Consider the following 22787-nt stretch of genomic DNA (forward strand, 5'->3'; position numbering starts at 1 on the left):
CAATTAACCAATAAATAAATAACTACGTAAGTGTCTCTAGTTATTAATTAATTTCCAAATTATTTATAGTCCGTTAATTGTCCACGTACTCGTACACTTTGATCGCGAAAGTTCTCACTAGTTTCTCTATTTTTATTTATTCTTAACCGAATTTTGATTTTTATTTTTTATTTTAGTTTTATTGTTCAGTTTTTCGCGGCAATCCACTAAAACTAAAACTAAAACTTTCGGTTTATTCGATTTTTCGTGCAAAATTCGCGGTTTCGTGCTTTGTTTCGCACTTAAACTCCGAATTTCGATTTTTATTTTTATTTTATAAATAAACTGTACTATTTCTTTGTATTATTTAAGAAACTCAAATTTCGATTAGAACTCGTTATCTACTGGAAATTGTAACTCACTTTGATCTTTACTCTTTCGAGGTTCAAATCGCTCTGTCTTTGAATCTTCAGGCCATGCCTCGCGTGACCTATTCCGTTATCCCCTCCTATTCGGTACTCCAACCGTATTTGTTATCGAGTTATTGTTCTGCTTAGGTTTGGCCTCGAGCAAACCCGTTGTTATTACCCATTTCGGTCAAATTTTTTCTTTTTCAGCTCTGCTAACGGCAGTTGTTCGCGAACGTTATAATATTTGTTCTTTTTTGATTTTACCCTTGTCTGCTACCCGCTGAAGGGTAATTCGTCTTATATGTCCTTACCGAAATTCGTTTTTCTATGTTCCTAAATTAATTTCGCATTCGTAACGTTTTAAAGAGAGATCATTGCCCCCACACGCCCGCTTTGTGGAGTCGACGACTTGTAAACCTTTACACCGCTTGCTCGTGTTATATCAGCTTTAACCGTCTTTGCACTATGTTAAATTGCTTATATTTTCAAAACTAATTTCTAAATCGAAAAACTGCATATAACTTTTGTTTCTTATAAAGTCTTACTTTATCCGTTTCATTTATTATTCCCCCCCCCCCCCCCCTCGCCCCGCAAAAATATCTTTTTAATTAGACGTTTTTGCGGTTTAAAAATAGTCTCAAATTACTCGTCGTCTCCAAAAAGCGTCGAGTTCACACTTTTGGTGCACTAATGAGCTCTCTACTTCTTATAAATTATTAAAAACTAACTCGCCACGTGCGCGTGGCGTCGTCCGCCATCTTCTCGGTGGATAAAAGCAATACGCCGCTGGTGCAGCGTCCCCTTACATACCCAGTCCCTTTCTACTCGTTTTCGCTCTGATCTTAGAGTTCTACTTTATCCTATTCTAGGTGGAACTAAGTGGAACTGCATGGTTCTGATCTCAGCTATCTTATCTCGCCTAGAATGCTGCAACCATTTGGGCAAGCAATACGCCGCTGGTCGTTCTTCTTTCTCTCTGTATTTCTTACCGTGCTGCAGTCTCCCCTCGTGGGGACTTCCGCGGGCGGGAGGGGGGGGGTGGCGCTGCTGCAGTCTAGTATACCGGGCGTCCAGAAAATCCTTGGTCGGAGTTTGAAGTTTCTTTCCCCGGTGTCGGCATAGCCCGGTCCCGCGGAGTTCGCTTTTTCTCAGGCATCTGTAGTCCTTGGGTAATCTTCCTCCTTTCCGTCCGTGACTCCGGCCCCAGCAACGTCGTCCAGCTCTGCAGCCCTCCCTCCCCCCCCCCCCGCTCCTCGTGGTCCTCCCAGAGAGATCTGCAACACAGAATTGAAATATTTTAAGCGCTTATCGTTTCTTTTTTAATCCTAATTCCTATTTTTCTATTTATATTAGTCTTATAACTTAACTTATGTTACAGGTCGGCCATCCTGTCTGCGTCTGCAGATTCAAGATCCTCGTCGGTGCCTCGCATAATCGGATTGTCCAGATTGTCTTTTTCTCTTTTTCTCTCTTCAGCCTCCTTCATGGTAAGTATGTTTTTGCAAAAGGTCGCAAAGATGTTCCAGATGTTTTCACAGGTAAGTATTCCTTCCATAATGATTTCCATGCTTAGCTGCTCCGGTCTGATTTTCAACGCTTCCGTCAGCAGCTTTCTTTCGTTGTTCCATTTCTGACGTTCTACCAACGTATGTTCCGGTGTGTCCACGATTCCGGGATGGTACCAGCATTCGTCTGCTTCTGTTTTTCCAATTCTGTACCTAAAAGCATTAAATACACCGTGGCCCGTAAGGGCTTGAGTTATATAGAAATTAAGTTGACCGTGCTTCCTGTCTATCCATTTTTCGATATTAGGTATTAATCTGTGGGTCCATCTGCCCACGGTCCCTGCATCCCATTTTGCTTGCCATCTCTACATAGTTATTTCTTTTGCCTGTCTCCTTATTATCTTTTTAATTCGTTGTCTAAAGACTTCGGTTGGTTCTTCTACATTTTCCTCCTGTTCTTGTATGCTGTATTGCCTTGCGTTATTTGGATCTTCCGCGTCTTCTCTCATATTGTTGTCTTCATTCGTTTGAAGGGTTTCCGTCATCTCTAGCTCTTTGTCGAAGATTTCCCTCCTTTCCATGATTTTTAAGTCCCATGGAGGAACTCCGGACAATACTGCTAATGTTTCCAGTGGCACCGACCTATAAGCGGAGACCACTCTCGTCAATCCCATCTTTTGCGTTCTTTTGAGAATTCTGTTATTCGTAATTTTTTCTGCAGCCTCTGCCCAGATTGGAGCTCCGTAAAGGACTATGGATTCCATCGTCATGTAATATAACTTTCTCCCAGCTTGCTTAGTTCTCATCTTATTCGTCATGATTCTACTTAGAGCAGTCATTGTCCTTATGGCCTTGTTTGTGGAGTTTTCTATCTGTTTCTTGAAGCTTTTATTAGAGTCGAAAATTATACCCAGATACTTTACCTCGATTGATGGTTTTATATTTGCGTTCCCAATTTTGAAAGTTATATTCTCTTCTACCTACTTGCAGTTTAACATGAGAACCTCGGTTTTATTTTCCGCAAGAGCGAGTCCCGCCGTGTCCATCCATAGTCGTGCGTCTTCAGCGATTTCTTCCGCTCTCATTTTGAGTCTTTTTTCTGTCGCCGCTTGCACTATAATTGCAATGTCGTCAGCAAATGCAATTTTTGTGGTCATAGGGGGGTTTGGTCTCGAGAGCAGTCCGTCGTAGACCAAGTTCCAAAGAAAAGGGCGTAGTACAGACCGTTGTGGTACTCCCCTCTTCATTTTCAATTCTATATCTTTCTGTGGTGCCTGGTATATGACTGTCCTATTTCTAAAATAATCTTTAATTATCCGAGCCAGGTATGACGAGATGTTTCTTTTTGCGATTTCCTTGTGTATAGCCTCCCAGTCCAGCGAGTTGAAAGCATTTCTCACATCCAATGCGATCATGATGGCAAATCTGTTTTTGCTGGAAGCTTCAATCGCTGCCTTCCTGACCTTTTCCATTGCATGAATTGTTGAGATTCCTTTTGTAAATCCGAATTGGTTTTCATTGAACTGTCTCCTACCTAGTTCCCTGTGTAACCTGGCTCGGATAACGTATTCGAATACTTTGGCCGCTGCATCTATTATACAAATAGGGCGGTAAGCAGCCGGAGTTGAGGAATCCTTGCCTTCCTTCCTCAGCATGATCGTTCTAGCGTTTTTCCAACTTTGAGGCATTATTCCTCTCGTCAATATTCCGTTGAAAAGTGCCGCAAAACGATCAGGTCTGAATTCTATCATGGCTTTTATGATCTCCGGTTGCATTCCATCAATTCCTGGCGCCTTTCCTGGTTTGAGCAATTTTGCCGCTTCCAAAATTTCCTCAATGGACACCTCGGGGATAGCTGGATTCCGAGTTTCATCTAAATTCCTTGCCATTGTTTCTATTTCTGTATTGTTCGACTCATGCTCGTTAATTGAGTTGTCGTCTTGCGGGAACAAACCTTTCATGACCTCATCTGCAAATTCGGGGGAGAGCGACGCAGGAGGATTATTATTTTTAACTTGTCTTATGATACTCTTATACGGTTTTCCCCAAATATCCTTGTCTATTGATTCGCAGAGTTCCTTCCAGGATTTTTCTTTCGCTTTACCTATGATTCTCTGCAAATTCTTTTTTGCCAGTTTGTGAAGGAATACTAACGCCTCCCATTCGTCTATATTACCTTTTTTTCTGGCCTTCTGTGCCGCTCTCCTCAGTTTTTGCGCTTTGACGCTTTCTTTTTTTATTTCTAGGGTCCACCAGGAGTTGCTTCTTTCTTTTATGTTCGTCTCATCGGCCTTATCTAACGCCTCGTCGCAGCTTTCATATATACAATTTAAAAATTTTTCTTCTTCCTCGTAATTGTACGTATTTCCCTGTTCTATTTCTTTTTCTCTCAGTAGGCGCTCCATTGCCGTCCCCAGCCTGGTAATTCCCGTTCTTGTAGCTTTCCATCTGTTTCCGAATTTTGCCTTTGGTTCATGATTTTCTTCTGCTATGTGGATTTCTGTAAGAATATATTTATGATCAGATGCTGATTCCACTTCTAAAATTTTACTTGATATGGTATATTCTGTTTTCTGTAAGTCATAGGAGGTTGCAACGAAATCTAAATTAGATATAGCTCTTCCTCTTTCAAAAGTATGGCCTCCTTCTGGTATCCGTGGAAAGATGTTGTTGCCTAAAAACTCCTCAAGCAGTATTTGTTGCTAATTATAGGCAGGTCACTTTCCCGAGTCACCGTATATCGTTTCCCCTTTCGCAAGCTCAGGTAGCAGCAACCATCCTGAGTCGTCTGGGGTACATATGGTTTTCCATATGTTAACCGTACTCCTTTCATGATCCAAGGTGATCACTGAGTGACGGTCCGACTCAGGTATCGCCAACTATTGTGAGCCGCCTACCGCACATACAGTTTCCCATATGGCAACCGTACTCCTTTTGTGACCCAAGGTGGTCACTGAGTGACGGTCCGGCTCACTATTGTTGACGGTGTATTATTCTACCTGTTCGGGCTCAGGTAATAGTTCCCCTTCATGGGTCGCTCACTACACATTTAGTTTCCTAAATGTCGACCATACTCCTTTTATGACCCAAGGTGATCACTGAGTGATGGTCCGACCCACGATCTCTTGGAACTCTTTCATACCTGACGATATTGACGGAAGTCGGTGACTACTCACAGAAGCGACCATTCCATTTGCCTTCTACTAGCACGACTCTCCCTTTTTCTCGTGGTTTCTTCTATTTAATCTACCCCTACCCCTGCATATTTGTCGCGGGGTTCCACACTAACAGAGTATACTTTCCATCTTCCAATTAACTCTCAACTCGAACATAGAAATTAACTTATATAAGAATTAACATAGAACATAATAATTAACTCAGTCCTTAACACCCTCCCCCTCTGCTGCGGGGGCTTTTTCCTCCGCAGCACTAACATTTAACACAGGTAACACTATTAGTTTTACTACAGGTCTTCTCAACGTCCCATGTTGAGTCTTCACTTCCGCTACTCGAATTCTTCCGTCGGCTCCTGGATACACTGCTTTGACGATTCCTTTTAGCCACATATTCCGTGGCATTAGATGGTCTGCGATAATAACTATGCTTCCGGTTTTTATCGGTGTCGTGTCATGCGTCCATCGCCTACGTGGCTGCAGTGTGGGTAGATATTCTCGTACCCACCGGTTCCAGAAGTGGTCTGCTAGCCTCTGAGCTACTCTCCATTGTTTTCTGCTATATAGTTCGATGTCATCGGGTACATTTGGCAATGGGTCAGCTGACGAGGTTCCTATTAGAAAGTGGTACGGTGTGATGGCTTCAGGATCCCTAGGATCTACCGATACGTGTGTCAGCGGACGTGAGTTTACTGTCCGTTCCGCTTCTAGCAGCACTGTTTGCAACGTCTCTTCTTTAGGTGACCTTTCCTTTAAGGTTACCTTCAAAGCCGTTTTTACGCTTCTCACAAGCCGTTCCCAGCTTCCACCCATGTGGGGTGAGGCAGGTGGAATAAACTTCCATATCATTCGGTGACTACTAGCGAATTCCGTTTGTTTTTGTTGGTCGAGATCCTGTATTAGTTGCTTAATCTCTCGGTCCGCACCTTTCAGATTCGTGGCGTTATCTGAGTACAGTTGGGAAGGGAAACCCCGTCGCGCTCCCATTCGTCTCAGAGCCATAATCGTTGAATCTGTAGTCAGGGAGTTAACTAATTCTAGATGGATGGCTCGTGTTGTCAAGCATGTGAATAAGACACCCCATCTTTTCTCATGACGTCTTCCAACTGTGACGGTCAATGGTCCAAAGTAGTCCATTCCGCAGTGAGTGAAAGGACGTTGGTGATGTCCTAATCTAGCCAATGGTAAATCACTCATTCTTGGAGGATTTGACTTCGCTCTTCGGATGCGACACGTTACGCACTGATGCGCTACCCACCTAATTGTAGGTCTGAGTTTCAATATCCAGTACCTTTGCCTGAGCTCATTTAATACAGTTTCGGTGCTGCCATGTCCCGCTGATTCGTGATACTGACGTACCAACAATCTGGTATATGGATGTTTCCCGTCTAAGAGGACCGGTCTTTTCATTTGTTCGGCAATTCCAGCTATGTTGCTAACCCGGCCTTTTAATCTTAATATTTGTTGGTCATCCATCTCGGGTGAAAATTGTATGAGTCGGCTGTCAGCGGGTAATGGTCGTCGTTGTTCTATTGATCTGATTTCATTTCCAAAGCTTTCTTCTTGCGCTTGCCTAATCCATAATTTTTCAGATCGTTGCATTATGTCTTCTGTTAATTCTACGCCTCTTTTCTTCTTGCACCGTTCAACGAATATAAGTATTCTTGCCGTAGTTCGTATCAAACGCAACCACGATGAAAACCTTAGGATGTCGAGCAGCACCGGGTTTGTTGTTCTTCCGATTGCTGCCACTGTTCGACACTCTTCTTCTGTCGCCTGTTCTTTGCTTTTCCCCGCTCGTGATCTTGGCCAACTGTTTTCAGCGTTTGTTAAGAAATCCGGTCCATGGAACCAGTTGGATTCAGTTAGGATTGCAACAGGTCGATTCCGGGTTGCGTGATCAGCTGGGTTTTGTTTCCCGGAAATCCATCTCCACTCGGTTGTAGTCGTGAGTTCGTCGATCTCAGCTAACCGATTAGAAACGAACGTTTTAAACGATCTTGGATCCGCTTGAATCCACGACAATACCGTGTTTGAGTCTGTCCAAAAAATACGGCGTGATATTTTAAACTCGTGCTCCGTTTCGATTGTCCGTCCTAGACGACTCGCTAGTAATGCAGCTTGCAACTCCAGGCGAGGAATTGACGTAGGTTTTAATGGAGTTACTCTGCTTTTAGAGCAGATAAACGCTACGGTGGATCGCCCGTTGCTATACGTAAATTTCCAATAGGCAACTGCCGCGTAGGCTAACTCGCTTGCATCACAAAATACATGTAGCTCTGTGGTGGTTACATGGCATCGAGCTACGTAGCATCGTGGTATCGTTAGTTCACCTAGTGATTGTAGCTCGGATGTCCACTCCTTCCACTTGCCCATCTCAGCTATCCTTAGATTCTCGTCCCAAGTTATGCCGCTACGCCATACGTTTTGCAGCAGTATCTTGCTCTTAATTGTAAAGGGGGCCAGAAATCCAAGCGGGTCGAATATCGACATGATTGTTCGTACCATCTCCCTTTTAGTAATTCCTTTTTCTTGTAGTGGTACGCTCACCGCATTTTGCATTTTATTTGTATTAAAACTGAACGTGTCTGACATCGCATCCCAGTAGAGACCTAGTGTCTTGGATGCTCGTCTTTCCTTCGCTGTTAATTGAACAGTTCCTGAAGTCACATTTCCTCCGGACATTTCTTTCATAACAGCGTCACTATTACTTGTCCAGCCGCACATTTGAAAGCCACCCCGCCGATGTATCTCTGTTACCTCTCTACTTAGTCGTTTGGCCTCATCTTCCGTGTCCACACTGTCTAAATAATCGTCTACATAATGTTTATATTTGATGGCATTTACCGCTTCAGGATATAAAGTTGCAAACTCGTCAGCGTTGCGATTCTTCACATATTGGGCTGACGATGGAGATGATATGGCTCCAAAAATCATCGATGACATGCGGTATACGTCTGGCTTCTGGTTCCGTTCGGTTTCCCGCCATAGGAATCGTTGTACGTCGCGATCTTCTTCTCGTATCTTTATTTGAAGAAACATCTCTTTAATATCTGCGACGAACGCTATCTTTCTTTGACGAAAGCGCATTAAAACTCCGAGTAACGAATTCAACAAGTCCGGTCCTGGTAAGAGCACGTCATTGAGGCTAGTGCCATGACATTTCGCTGCTGCATCGAAGACAATACGCAGTTTATTCGGCTTGTCCACATGCTTTACTCCAAAGTGCGGCAAATACCACACTGGAGATCCTGTTTCAATTTGCTGTGCAGTTAATTTTTCTGCGTATCCCTTTTTGATCAAATCTTCTATTTGTCTGGTATATGCGTTTGCTAATTCTGGTTCTTTGTCCATCCTTCTTTCCAAATTCTTTAACCGCTCAAGAGCATACGAGTAGTTATTCGGTAGATCCACCTTTTCTGTATGCCAGAGCAATCCAGTTTCCCATCTCCCTAGCTTTCTTTTAGTCGTGGTATTTTGAAGGTGCTGCGCTCTTTCTTCTTGCCGGTTCGTGCGAAGTATGTTGGAAATTCCAATGGATTCTAATTCAAAATATTCTTGGATCACTTCGTTTAAACTTTTGGCGTGGTCAGTTTCTGGCTTTGAGTGTTCTGTCAACCCAAAGGCCTTTGTTAAACGATTTGTAAACTCATGGTCCGTAATTGTGTATCCGTGAACCACCCAACCGAGTTCGGTGAGTGATGCAACCGGTAAATTCCGACCTCCGACTCGCAACTCTTTTGGAATGCATAAATACCAGTTGTCTTGACCCAGTAAAATCGTAGGTTTTGCATTCACATAATAAGAAATAGGTAAATCTTTAAGGTGTTCGTGTTTGTTTGTATCGCTTCTCCGCAATGTTTGTTGGGGTAGCTTCAGCTTTGCTACGGTTTGGACATTTCGCACTAAGTGTTTCTGTACTCTTCTTATGTCTGAGATCTCCAAAGAAACTCGTTGGCTTCGTCCTTCCGTTGTCATCATTCCACCAACCCCAAGTATATCCAGTTTGCTCGCGGGTCCGTTTGTACCTATTTCCCTGGCAATCTGTTTGTCGATTAGGGAAATTGTTGATCCTTCGTCCAGGAAGGCATACGTTTTCGCTTGACCCGCCGGACCACTTAGTATTACCGGAACAATTTTCAGAAACACTTGGCTCTGCCCTTTCTGTCAGTCTTCCTTCCGCGCGTAGACTGTTGTTTCTGTGATGACGTCCGTCCTACCCTCACTATTTGCTGTAGTCATTGTGTTGGGGTTTACCATTTTCTTATGCAACAGTCTGTGGTGTGACTTGTTGCAATTTCCAATACCGCACTTTTCTGCTTGACACTGCAGCCGGCGATGGTCCTTCTTCAAACAGCGGAAACACAAATTGTGTCTCTTTGCCCATCTCCATCTCTGATCCACATTTGCTGTTTGGAATTTCTCACAATCCACTGGACGGTGTTCTCTGTGATTACAGAAACTACATTTAAGCCCACTATATTTGCTTCTTGGTTGTTTGTCATTGCTGTCTTTCCCTTTCGCTGCTGCATACACCCGGCTTGTTCTTTCTCTCCTTTCATTTGTTCCTCGTCCCTTCCCCCGAGAATCATCTTTTCGAGCGTTCCCTGAGGTTACAGTGACACCACTAGTCCCTGCCTTGCACGCCATTTCTGCCTCCATCGTTAGGAATGTCGATAGACCGACGAGTCTCGGTTCATCGGTCGGTCTCATATTCGCAAACCGATTATAATTATATATCATCGCAGATGACATTTTTTGGATAATATTGTTAATTAATTCCGGACTATGCAAATAACCCAGATGATTTACGCTTTGCATGCTCACTACACAGTTTCGCACTTTTGCTGCCAACGTTGGAAGATCCATACCCCTTGTGCCTATTCTTGGCAGTCGTTTCATTTCTTCCACGACTTTTCCCAATATGACATCGACATTACCGAAACGCAACTCTAACGATGCCATAATATCTTCTGCACTTCCAGATGTCAACAACAATGAATCCACTGTCTCTTTTGCTTCTCCGCGTAAACATTCACATAAACGTAGCACGTTTTCTTTATCGGTGAAGCCATTTAGTTCGGTGGTGATATCGAAAGCCCTTTTAAACGGTATCCATTCCAGTGGATTTCCCTCGAATATAGGCAGTTTTCGAGCAGACGTGAGTCTTGTCATTAGGTTTGTTGGTGACGTTTTTGCGTGTGGCTTTAGCGTGGCAATCACGTCCGTTAGTACTGTTGTCAATTTATCGAGTTTATTGTTCTCCTGATCTATAGACTTTTCATTACGTTTGGCTGCCGTTGATTGTTTTTCCGAATTCCTCAGCCATTCCGTTATGTTCTGCGCTGTGGCCGAATTGTTTGCTGGTTCTGGATGTTCGTTTATGAATTCGACCTCCTCGTCGAGTTCTGCTAGTTCGGCCTCCAGTCGTTTTTGTATTAGGTCCATTTCCAAGCGAGCACCTTCTTCGAGCGCCTTCTTCATCAATTTCGTCCTAGCCTCCGCCGCTTGATATTCCAGTTTCCTTTTCCTAGCCACAATGCTTGAGGCTCCTGAGCCTGCTATACTACCACGCGAACCGGGGTGACTATCTTCTTTTTTCTCCTCACTATCCTGGACCCGTCTTGTGTCGCTTGGTCCAGCGTCATTGTCTGGTACACCCGTTTGCACTATGTCACGATCACTACCGTATCTCCGGCCTCGGCCTTTACCACGACCACGTTTTCCCTTATTCATAATTTAACACTTTTCGTTTAACCGAATGCAGCTGCAGCTTCCACTCACGATCTGTACACTTCGTGTTTCCAAACACGAGTGACCCGGTAGTCATACCTTTCGACTATGAACGGTACATCCCTAGGTCGGGATCCGGCTCGAAGGACCTTTTATTGTTGCTAATTATAGGCAGGTCACTTTCCCGAGTCACCGTATATCGTTTCCCCTTTCGCAAGCTCAGGTAGCAGCAACCATCCTGAGTCGTCTGGGGTACATATGGTTTTCCATATGTTAACCGTACTCCTTTCATGATCCAAGGTGATCACTGAGTGACGGTCCGACTCAGGTATCGCCAACTATTGTGAGCCGCCTACCGCACATACAGTTTCCCATATGGCAACCGTACTCCTTTTGTGACCCAAGGTGGTCACTGAGTGACGGTCCGGCTCACTATTGTTGACGGTGTATTATTCTACCTGTTCGGGCTCAGGTAATAGTTCCCCTTCATGGGTCGCTCACTACACATTTAGTTTCCTAAATGTCGACCATACTCCTTTTATGACCCAAGGTGATCACTGAGTGATGGTCCGACCCACGATCTCTTGGAACTCTTTCATACCTGACGATATTGACGGAAGTCGGTGACTACTCACAGAAGCGACCATTCCATTTGCCTTCTACTAGCACGACTCTCCCTTTTTCTCGTGGTTTCTTCTATTTAATCTACCCCTACCCCTGCATATTTGTCGCGGGGTTCCACACTAACAGAGTATACTTTCCATCTTCTAATTAACTCTCAACTCGAACATAGAAATTAACTTATATAAGAATTAACATAGAACATAATAATTAACTCAGTCCTTAACAAGTATTGTTCCCTTTAAGTTTTGCTCACTGGAACCCCAGGTCGGGGATTTGGCATTGAAGTCGCCTCCGATTATTATGCTGTTTCCCTTGAGTCTTTCATTTTTGACAAATTGCATTAGAGATTTAACTTTGTGTGCATATAGGTCTGTTGAAATATTAGGTGAGAAATACGTACTTACGATGGTCACATTGTTTACTCTTACTGCCGAGTAATCGTCATCGGTGCAGTCTCCGTCCTCATTCCTTTTAAGTCCATTCTTATTGGTTACCCATACAGCTGCTGTGCCACCTGTTGCATATATCCAATTTCCCGGATTAAAGAGAGGTTCTTGTATTAAGACAATATCTGCTCCCAGGTCGATTGCCGTCTGTGTGAGTAGATAATGAGCTAATCTGCAATGATTTAAATTTATTTGAAGTATTTTAATAGTGAATTTTAATTTGCAGCTTCACTCCCAGCTAGTTGCTCCATGTATTTCCTGTATTGGGGACAATTTACTGCCCCCGCTACATGCTCTGCCTTCGTTACATGTATACCTTCTCTCGTACATAATATGCAGCATCTGACGGCTTCGCAGCCGTTTATCTGATGCCCTACCCCTCCGCATCTCCTGCATAACTCCTGTCCCTTCAAGTCGAAAGCGCAGTTGTAGGACATATGTCCAAAAGCGTGACATTTAAAACATCTAATAATGTTTTGCGTTCTCTTAACTCTACAATTCGTAAAACCTATTTTAATCTTATTTTCTTGTCCTATTTTTTGTAAGTCTTCCGCGGGGAGAGAAATAATCGCCATTTTAGTGCCTCCGTAACCGAACCTCATCGTTTTTATCTCGATTTCGGTTTTCTGCCTTTGTAGCACTCGGGAAAGTTCCTCCTGCAGTTCCTCTCTGTCCACTGTAGGATCCAGATCTTTTATTTCATAAATGACTCTCGGCGCCATTCTTCTTATTTGACACTCGTCTCCTAGAGTTTCCTTTGCGAATTTTTCTAAAACTCCCGCATTGGTGCCTCTTTCCATTTCAATGATTATATCCCCACCCCGGGATTTTCTAACCCCCCTAACCCTAACCCTAACCCTAACCATAACCACAAAAATAAAAATTCAGATCCAAATTTAACAGATTCCAAATCATATTTAACCATATATTTCACAATATAATATCACCATATGTAGACTTCGAAAAACAATGATTATAAAATTTACGGCGTCCAAACGCCATGAATCCAACCGCTACGGCGTCCAAACGCCATGAATCCAATCGCTACGGCGTCCAAACGGCACGAGTCGAATCGGCACGGCGTCCAAAAGGAACGCGTCCAATCGGGACAGTCCAATCGGTACGTGTCCAATCGGTCGGAGTCCAAGTGGGACACCCCCGTCGACCACATGGTCGACAGCGTGTGGTCGTCGAAGGCGGTGGCCTCCTTTTGCGAGGAAGTGATGAAGCAGAAGGAGAGGGACCCGGGCTCCGCGAGGAGTGTGTGGGCGCGGGGGCGACCCCCGCGCCGACATGTGCCCCCACGGGGGCGGGGGTCTTCCCCGCGTCAACGTGTGCCCCCGGTGGTGGGGGGTGGAGTGTTGTGGGCGCGGGGAGTCCCCCCGCGCCCTGTTGTGCCCCCACCATTGGGGGCGGTGAATGTGGGGGCCCGGGGTGCGAGCTGACCCGGGCCCCCGGGTGGGAGCATGGCTCCCCCCGTGACAGGCCGTTACCCCCCGGGTTAGTTTCCCGGTGTGGGAGGGCGTCGGTCCGTCCCTCCCTGACAGGGGAGGGGGATCCGTGGGGGATTGGGGAAAGGAAGAGTCGGGGCGTGCTGGATCATGCCTCCGACGGCCCTTCCTCCCGGTGGCGGCGTCTTCTTGCCTCGGCTGGGACCGGTTCCTTTGGAACACCGGCCCGGGCGGGGCACGAAGACTCCGGTAGCTGTGGGTGGACCGAGCTGGGGCTCGTGAAGCTCAATCCGAAGGCTCCAGGGATGGGGACACCGGGCGGGTCCCTCCGCCCGGGTTCTTATAGCGTAGGCAATGGGGGAGGCTAACCCCCTCCCCCGGGGTGTGATGATAGCTGGGAGGTGTCCTGTTGAGTACTTGCGTGATCCAGGCACCTCCCCCTTTAGCTTAGGTGGGCGTGGGTTTTTTAGTGGGTAGCCCTTGGGGATATTTTTTCCCCACATAACCCCGGTTTTCCCCAGGGAGTCGGGGTATGCGTAAAGACATTTTCCCCACGAAAAAAAGGTGCTCTCCTCGTGATCCACTCCCGAATCCAGTCGTTCCTGCTTTCGATCCGCGATCGTGCCTCGCGCCCCGGGAGTTTAGTCGTCGATCGGCCGCAGCAGCGTGCGGAGCTCGTCTCGCGGTATACTACCGAAGACGGGCGACCACGCCGGCATCGGGCCTTACGTACTACGTATACGTCCGTACGTACGAACTCGTGCCGCGGTTGACCGGGGACGGCGAACGAGGCGTCCCGCCGATCCGGGGACAGAGCCATCCTCGATCCGCGAGCTCAGCAGACGAAGGAGCACGTCAAATTCACTCACACCCGCTGAGCCGCGGAGATTCCCGAAGACCACCGTCGAGAACCCGGAGTAGGGTCCGAAACCGCGGGGACCGATCGCCGCCGCGCGCTCTCCCGCTCCGTTGTCAGGCGAACTGCGCACCGTAGCCGCCACGCGTTCTTCGTTGCACCCGACCAAACCGCGCACCGTTTCGCTCCGTCGTCCGCGATCCACGACGCTCCGCCGGGTTTCTTGGCCGTTCCCGTCCCCGCTGCAAGGAAACGGCCTCGCTTCCGATTAAGAGCTCCGGTGCTCTCCGCGAGTAGGATAAGTTCTCCGTAGTAAGTAAGCCGACCCACGTAGGTTAAGTTCGCGAGATTGCGTTAGATCACTTATCGATATCACATTATATCATTTTTTAATTATCTACATTAATTCTTGGTATCACGTTATGTGGCTTTGGGGTTGTTACTAAGGGTCCACGTTCGTCTCTGTTCAAATAGACCGGCCGAGAAGAGGGCCTTCGCACCGGTCTTCGAACCCGAGGCAATAGCCGAATAAATTGATTACGTTTCTTCTTTTACCTGAAACCCGCGTACTTTATTTAACCACCTTATCCCCCTCCCCAAATAACCCTGGCCGCTGAGCCAATCCGGGGAGTGCTCGCACGCCTCACTCCCGCCTCACGCGAACGAAGCCTGTACCGTTACAATACTATGGTTTTAATAAGGAAAGTAACTGATTCAACAACAACATAAAAATTTATAAAAATAATTAATTAACAAATTAATCAAAAAATATATTCTAATATGTATTATTAGAAAGAGATTATTTTATAATATTTTTTAGTTCAAACCCCATTTCAATATGTTTCGGCGTCGACCGACGGTCAGAGCAGCCTGATGCCGGGAGCACTCAGAGTTGAGCGCGCAAAGAAATCCACGGGAACGGATCAGTGAGAGGTTGAGACAGAGAGAGAGAGAGCTGGTATTAAACTGCACTTTATTTGCCGATTACCGGTCACAGTCAGCACGAAAAGCTGGTCACTTCGCGAGCGCTAGAGAGAGCGAGATCGTCGTGAGCGCTAGAGAGAGAACGAGAACGTCGCGATCGCTCGAAAACGAAAACGTCGCGAGGTGCGCACGATAGAGATAGAACGCGCGAACGAGGATCGCGAGCCGGCGGACGAAACGGAGATCTTGCGCGTGCAATCGTCTGCCGTCGTATCGCGGAGCGGAAATCTTGAGCGGCACGAGACGCATATCGCCGCGAGACGGAGATCTTCCCCGCGGACGACGGAAATCTTGACGCGCGGCAGAAAGCACGTAACGCGGCGCGGAAGATCGCAGAATCACTGCGAACGAGTGGCTCGAGATTGCGAGAGTCTCAGAGCGAGAGATCTTTTAGGCTAAACTGAGCGAGACGTGCGAATAGAAGCACAAACGTGCGCGAGAACAATATACTGTTGCGACGAGCGTTAAGAGCGTTATAATCGTGAAGAACGTTAAGAGCGTGATGCGAGTGACGAACATTAAGAGACTGAAGAACGTTCAGAGAGAAGAGAGCGAGAAGGCACGCGCAGGTGCCTTAAATAACAAGGACCGTCGAATGTGGAGCACCGTGATTGGAGCTCCCGAATCGGATGATCCTTGTTTGTCTCCATTTGAAGGATTCAAACGGTGAAATTCGACCAATGAGACGTGAAACTGTTGCTACGCGGTGTCGAGCAACGGCGACACGAGCTCTTGTCGCGTGTTGACATACGCGACAAAAACTGTATGAAACAGCGGTCGCCATTGAAGACAATAGACGCCGAATTCCAACGCTTGAATCCTGAACACAATATCTCAAACGGTTCAAAAGTTATACACAAATGTCCCTAAATTCTTCGATCCGGACCTCTGTGCAGCATGCCGGATCGCGCCTCCGACGGCCCTTCCTTCCGGTGGCGGCGTCTTCTTGCCTCGGTCGGAGCTGGTTCCTTTGGGACACCGGCTCCGAGCGGAGCACCAAGACTCCGGGAGCTGTGGGTGAACCGAATTGGGGCTCGGGAAGCCCAAACCGAAGGCTCCAGGGACGGGGGTACTGGGCGGGTCCCTCCGCCCGGGGTCTTATAGCGTAGGCAGTGGGGGAGGTTAACCCCTCCCCCGGGGCATGATGATAGCTGGGAGGTGTCCTGTTGAGTACTCGCGTAATCCAGGCACCTCCCCTTTAACTTAGGTGGGCGTGAGGTTTTAGTGGGTAGTCCCCAGGGGTACCCCCCCCCCTGGAAACAGTCCCACATAACCCCGGCTCTCCCCAGGGAACCGGGATATGCAAAAAGCATTTCCTCACGGAAAAAAAGGATTTGTGGCCATGAAATGTGTTACAAAATCTGGATGCGAACAATATTCGATCTCATTAATTAGCGAAAATCATGAATTCCTGCAGGATAGACAGATATTAACATTTTTTAGAGCCTATGAAGCAAATGACGAACTATTCGGTCATTTATGTGCTCCATCTGCAGAATTTTCATTTGTATTTAAATTAATGAACGCAGTATTTGACGTGGCCTATCCAAATATTAGAGAAGAATATGGTATACAAGATATGTTATTTCCATTAATGGTGGAAGCTGTGGATATGAAATATCCAGGTTGGTTTCAACATGAAACTTGTGGGCTCCATCGAAAGGATCTTGCATACTATATGATGAAAGTTAAAATTCGTAAAGATCTATGTAACCGTGTCGGTTACACATCGATATATCGCACGTATCGATCGGCGATACTGACCCCACCACCATATCCTACTACGTTGTTCGCGAGTCCGGAGATAGTGTAAGATCGCGAGATATCGCGATCCTTGTCAAGTTGCGAGCGCATCGATCCCCACTCGATAATGATCGAAGGAGGTCGATGCGAGCCAGCGATCCAGCACTCCACGTCTGGAAGCGGTCCGGGAAACACGCGTTAAGTAATCGTGTCTGTTCAACGAAACACGGTACGCGTTAGAGGAGTCAAACCGACTCGACAGAGCAAGGCAAACCGTCCTTCCTGCTCTCAACACGTACGCGCCTCAAACCGAGGAGTCACGAGCACAAACCGCGCCATGGCACTGTCGCAACATTCTGTATAAAGCTCCGTGACTCTCGGACGTGGCCGCGTAGTAGTCAAACAAAATTATGGAATTTTCACTCGTTTAAAGATTGCTTTGGGAAATGTTTTAATTATAAATTACGAAGTAAAGTGTTTCAATTGTCAGTGTATATCACTTGCAGCGAGCAAATCGCGAATACGAGGAGCGACGGCGAGTGGAAAGCGCCGTGTGTCCGTATGACACAATTTTGTAAAATTTAGAGAACTGCGTCGCGCAGAGATAGAAACGCGTCGCATAGCGTGCGATAATCGCGTCGAACAGACACAGTTGGTTTGCTTCGTCCTTCAAAGTCTAAGTATTATGATAGGGTACGGAGAAGTATCGTTTCAAAAATACTGTACGTACTATACGGGTCGAAGCGAGACAGTCAATCATCGCATGATCGCGGTGGTTCTTTCGAAACCTCGACAGAGCGTACTCTGAGGCCATGAAACGTACCAAAGGGTGAACTCCTGGGTTCCGAGGAACTGCCGAGGTTTTTCTGTGAGTCTCGTCTAGATCTGGACCATTTCATTTCACACAATCATGGTTTTTCTGCCGTGACCTTAATCGAGTGTACTCCGAGGCCACGCACCGTGCCAGAGGGTAGACTTTTGGGTCCCGTGGAATACCGAGGTTTTGGTGTGGGTCCCGACCGGATTCGAGGCGATTGTACTTCGTACGATCGCGGCTACTCTGTCGTGACCTTATCAGAGATTGCTCCGAGGCCACGTATCGTGCCGATGGGTAGACTCCTGGGTCCCGTGGAGCGACCGAGGTTTAGTGCGAGTCTCCCCCGAATCGGTACGAAAGAGCATCGCACGATCCCGAGTATTCTGTCGCGACCTTTGTCCGAGATCACTCCGAGGCCACGTATCGTGCCAAAGGGTGAACTTATAGGTCCCGTGGAATAATCGAGGTTTAGTGTGCGTCTCTACTGAATCGAGACGATCGGGCCTTGCACGATCGTGGGCACTCTGCCGTGACCAATACCCGAGAATACTCCGAGGCCATGTATCATGCCAAAGGGTAGACTCGTGTGTTTCGTGGGGTGACCAAGGTTTACTGTGCGTCTCCACCCAGGCCACTTGTACGAACATCGTCCAGGTGCCTGGATGGTCTGACGGGTACGACGTCGTTCGATCACGGATTTCGGGTCAGATAGGAGCGATCGGACTTCGCACGGTCACTGACACTCTGCCGCCGCCTTGTCTGAGATTGCATAGAGGCCACGTTACGTGCCGAAGGGCAGACTCATTGGAAGCGTGGAGTGACGGCGATTTTGTGTTTGTCTCCATCCTGATCACTCGTATGATTATCCGGCCGAGTGTAGGGATGGTCGGACGGGTTACGAACTGCTTATCGCGGGACGCTATCCGGGCCGAGGGACTTTGCTAAATCGATTCCGAAAACCGGACGTAGAGTCGAACGAGCGTACCGCGAGCGTTCTTCACGTGTTCATAATATTTATAGTATATACATGCATACAGTCAGAGGCGATCTATTGTGAGCTGACAACTTATATTTGTAGTATATACATGTATACAGTCAGAGGTGATCTTACGGAGCTGACCATTTTTAATGCTAGTGTAAGCGTATGTTTTTAACTTTATAGTGAAACTGCGATATGAGCGAAGAGAGCGACGCTCTGAACAACTGAGACAGAAACGCAGAAATATCCTGAGACCTAAGAGTGCGTGTCCATCTGTGAATTCTCGTGCGAATTTCTCTCGAAAGTACTCTCACATGATGTGTCCATTTGCAAGAAATCCTCTCTAGAGAATTTCTTGCACAAAAAATGAGGGACAAAGTGGAAGCTTTCTCTCGCATCATCAACATCCCAAGGATCAGCTGAAGTGAGGGTGATCGAGCTAAGGAAATTTATGACCTTGGATCACGACGCCGACACCTCGTTGACGCCTTGCAGATGTTGGGGTTGTAACGAGGGATGAGCAATTGAAGCCGGGCCAAATGTCCTACTCGGTTGACTTTTCCAAGGAAGGACAGCGATTCTGGACAAAGGAACATCGACGACCGATACACGAACGATTTTGATGAAAATTTGCATGAGGGCTTAGTAGACCTACCTAAGAATGTGGGAGAAATCAATCATCTTATATGTGCCGGAATCCTTTTTAAAAAAAATTCTGCCCACTTTGTAGGTTTCAAAAATCGCTACAACTTATTTCAACCATTCATATACGTACAGGGTGTATAAAAATTATATGTCACGACCACCATAACGGGATTCTACACCTCTGGATCGTTGGAGATCTGTTTAAAAAATGGACCGCAAAATTGACCTTGACCTTGAAAATCAAGGTTAAACGGTCGAAAATTGTTCTCTATTGGGTCGTATACTACTCATCGCGAGGAATAAAAGTCTCAAAGGAACCATGGGTCTCATCTAAAAAAAACACACACATAAAAAATGATAAAAAACGAACAAAAAAACATAAAAAAACGATATTAAAGTTTCGATGATTTTTAAACATAGTTTATTTATAATGTCCTTATATTTTACAATAAAATATAAAGTTCATAATGTGCTATTGACGAAGCAGGGGGGAACTATTCTTTATCTCGCGAAATACATATATCGCAATAGAGTAAGAAATAACGGAAGACCGTTGCGTGCAGCAGAAGTGCCAGATCGACGGGATTTTCAGCGACTAGATAAAAAATTTAGTGATCAAGTATTAATATTACGTCATCTTTCTACACATATTTTTACCATACTTACTTAATTTCTTTGGTGTCTATTTCTTCGTCAAATCCATAAAACAGTACCGTTTCCTCGAATTGGTCGCAACAGTCGTGCTTGTGTCCTAGCCTCGATATGGCCGCCATTTTGGTCCAGGCATTTTCTTAATATCATTTCTAGGTTTCTTTTTAATTTTTGGCCGATGTTCGGTACTGTTCGTAGGTGCTCAAAAGCTTGTTGAATTTTATATTTTAACTGTAGCACAGTTTGAAGTTCCTGACCTGATCGATAAACGATTTCTTTTACTGCGCCCCAAAGAAAGAAGTCCAGTGGCGTCCTATCCATCGTGTTCCAAACATTTGATCCAAAAATTGGCGAACCGGTCGGCCATAATGAGTAGGAGCACCATCGTGTATGAAATAGACGAAATGATGTCAGCTGCGTGGTATAATTAGACGTAGTTCACTCAAGAGTTGAGTCCGTAGAAATTGCAGATATGTTACACTTGTTAATGATGTAGGTAAATAAATTGGGCCAATAATTCCTGCCCATACTGTAAGAACGCGCGATTTACCACATAAGGTAACAGGGCAGCGACGACGTCGATGAAATTCGACGATCGCGACGGAATCTGACGATCACGACGGAATCTGGCGATCAGCGGCCACGGCCCGCGGCGCAGTTCGCCTAGACAATCAGCGACGTTACCATGTACGGGCGAGAGTAAATAAAGTTTCATCGATTACAATTTTTCAGAAGTGGGATCTGATTCCGCGGAGTTACGTATTCTATTACATTCGAAAAGTCTTTTATGTGTGTTACGTGATTTATGTTACTTATGTTATTTTATGATTTCGCGTAATTTATGTCGGTTTATGTGAGTTTATGTGAGTTTATGTGAGCTTATGTGATTTTACGGGACAGTAAGCGGGATCGGACTGTACGAGTTGAAATTTTGAATTGCACTTTTCCGATTTTTGTTACGTTACGTTACGACAAACGATTCGAACATGAGTGCGAAAGTGACGGTTCGGGACTTGAAAGAAAGATTACGCGACATAAACTTGGCGACGACGGGCACCAGGGCTGAGTTACTTAACAGATTAATCGAAGCGGGTGTGCATCCAGAAACGTGGCTAAATACCTCCATCGAACCAGAACAAGAAGAGGAAATTGCGCGGGCACACCACTCAGCCGTGGCCACTGACGATGCTGCTTCGCGAACGGCATCAACGACTTCAGAAACCGAGCTTTTACGACGGGAACGAGACCTGCCCGAACGAGAGGTACAACTTTTGCGCAGAGAGCTGGAATTGCTACGCGTCACCTCGCAAGGCGCCAGTCGATCGGCGATACAACCTACGTTCGCGAGCTGGAGGGACATTAAGGATATGGTCGCAGATTACGATGACGTCGCTTACGACTTCAACATTTGGGAGAAACAGGCGGAACAATTGATCCGAAATTATGCACTCACGGATGATGCTGCTAAGGCTCTATTATGCAGCAAATTGACGGGAAAGGTGTTGAAGTGGTATCATACACAAAGCGATTGTGTAGAAATGAGCCACATGGATTTGCTGGCGGAAACTAGAAAAATGTTCGGACAGCGAGCAAATACTTTAAGTCTACGAAAAGAGTTCGAAGCCAGAACTTGGGCACCCCACGAGGCATTCGCGGATTATCTGCACGACAAAATTACGTTGGCGAATCGAGTCCCGGTTGCCGACGGCGAACTCGTCGACTACGTGATCGACGGCATCCCAAACGAAGGTTACCGGACACAGGCACGCATTCAGTGTTTTAAATCCACCGATGCGTTATTGACGGCATTCGAAAAAGTCGTTTTTCCACGGGAGACGATGCGGCGGGAAATGGGGCGTCAAGGAGACGCCTCGATGATGGCTAAGAGGCTGCCAAAACGATACTTCTCGTCGCTAGACCTAAAGGATGGGTTTTTCCACATTACGATGCATGACGAGTCGATTAAGTATACTTCGTTCGTAACCCCTCTGGGCCAATTTGAATATCTTAAAATGCCATTTGGCCTAAAGGGAGCGCCGCTCAAATTTCAAAGATTCGTTACCACGATATTTAAAGATTTGATCAATTCAGGGGATGTATCCGTCTATCTAGACGATTTTTTAATCGCAACCACCACAATCGAGCATCACTTCCGGGTACTTAAGAGGGTATTCACATTGTTGGTAGAAAATAAGTTAGAATTACGACTAGATAAATGCAAGTTCCTGCAAACGAAACTAGATTATCTCAGGTATACGATTTCGAACGAAGGTATTAGCCCAACAGAGCGCGGTGTAGAGGCAATTAAAAAGTTTCCGATTCCGAGAAACGTCCGGGATGTGCAGAGTTTTTTAGGATTGTGTTCCTATTTTAGAAAATTTATCGAATATTTCTCAATTAAGGCCAGACCGCTATATGACTTGACGTGGAAAAATATTAATTTTAAATTCGAACGGGAGGAAATGCACGCGTACGAAACACTCAAAGCAGCTCTGGTGGACGCGCCTATTTTGAGTATTTACGCACCGCAGGATGAAACGGAGCTGCATTGCGACGCGAGCGCAGTTGGGTTCGGTGCCATTTTGATGCAAAGGAAGGCAGATCATAAATTCCATCCGGTTTTTCTATTTTTCCAAAAGAACTACACCGACTGAGTCAAAGTATCACACATTCGAACTAGAAACACTAGCTACCCCTAGCTACACCTAGCTATTGTTTACCCCTTACGCCGGTTCCGGGTTTACCTTACGGGTATCGCGTTTAAGATTATTACGGACTGCCAAGCATTGAG

General features: G+C 46.1%; 1 protein-coding gene across 1 annotated transcript; it reads right to left on the reverse strand.

The window, feature by feature from the left end:
* Nucleotides 1–5271: 5271 nt before the first annotated feature.
* LOC143361016 (uncharacterized) lies at nt 5272–10897 on the reverse strand. Its single transcript, XM_076800257.1, has 3 exons — nt 10852–10897; nt 9325–10772; nt 5272–9111 (listed from the first exon to the last, which is right to left on the reverse strand). The coding sequence occupies exons 1-3, from the start codon at nt 10895–10897 to the stop codon at nt 5272–5274; spliced, it is 5334 nt and encodes a 1777-aa protein (XP_076656372.1).
* Between the last annotated feature and the right edge of the window lie 11890 nt (nt 10898–22787).

This window comes from Halictus rubicundus, chromosome 14 (assembly GCF_050948215.1).
Source record: "Halictus rubicundus isolate RS-2024b chromosome 14, iyHalRubi1_principal, whole genome shotgun sequence".
NCBI classification, from domain to species: Eukaryota; Metazoa; Arthropoda; class Insecta; order Hymenoptera; family Halictidae; genus Halictus; species Halictus rubicundus.

Coding starts and splice junctions, on each gene's coding strand:
- LOC143361016 (XM_076800257.1), bottom strand. CDS start 10,897: ATGACTACCGGGTCACTCGTGTTTGGAAACACGAAGTGTACAGATC. Junction 10,773..10,851: donor AAACACGAAGTGTACAGATC/GTGAGTGGAAGC, acceptor GTCGTGGTAAAG/GCCGAGGCCGGAGATACGGT. Junction 9,112..9,324: donor GACTGTTGCATAAGAAAATG/GTAAACCCCAAC, acceptor ATCGACAAACAG/ATTGCCAGGGAAATAGGTAC.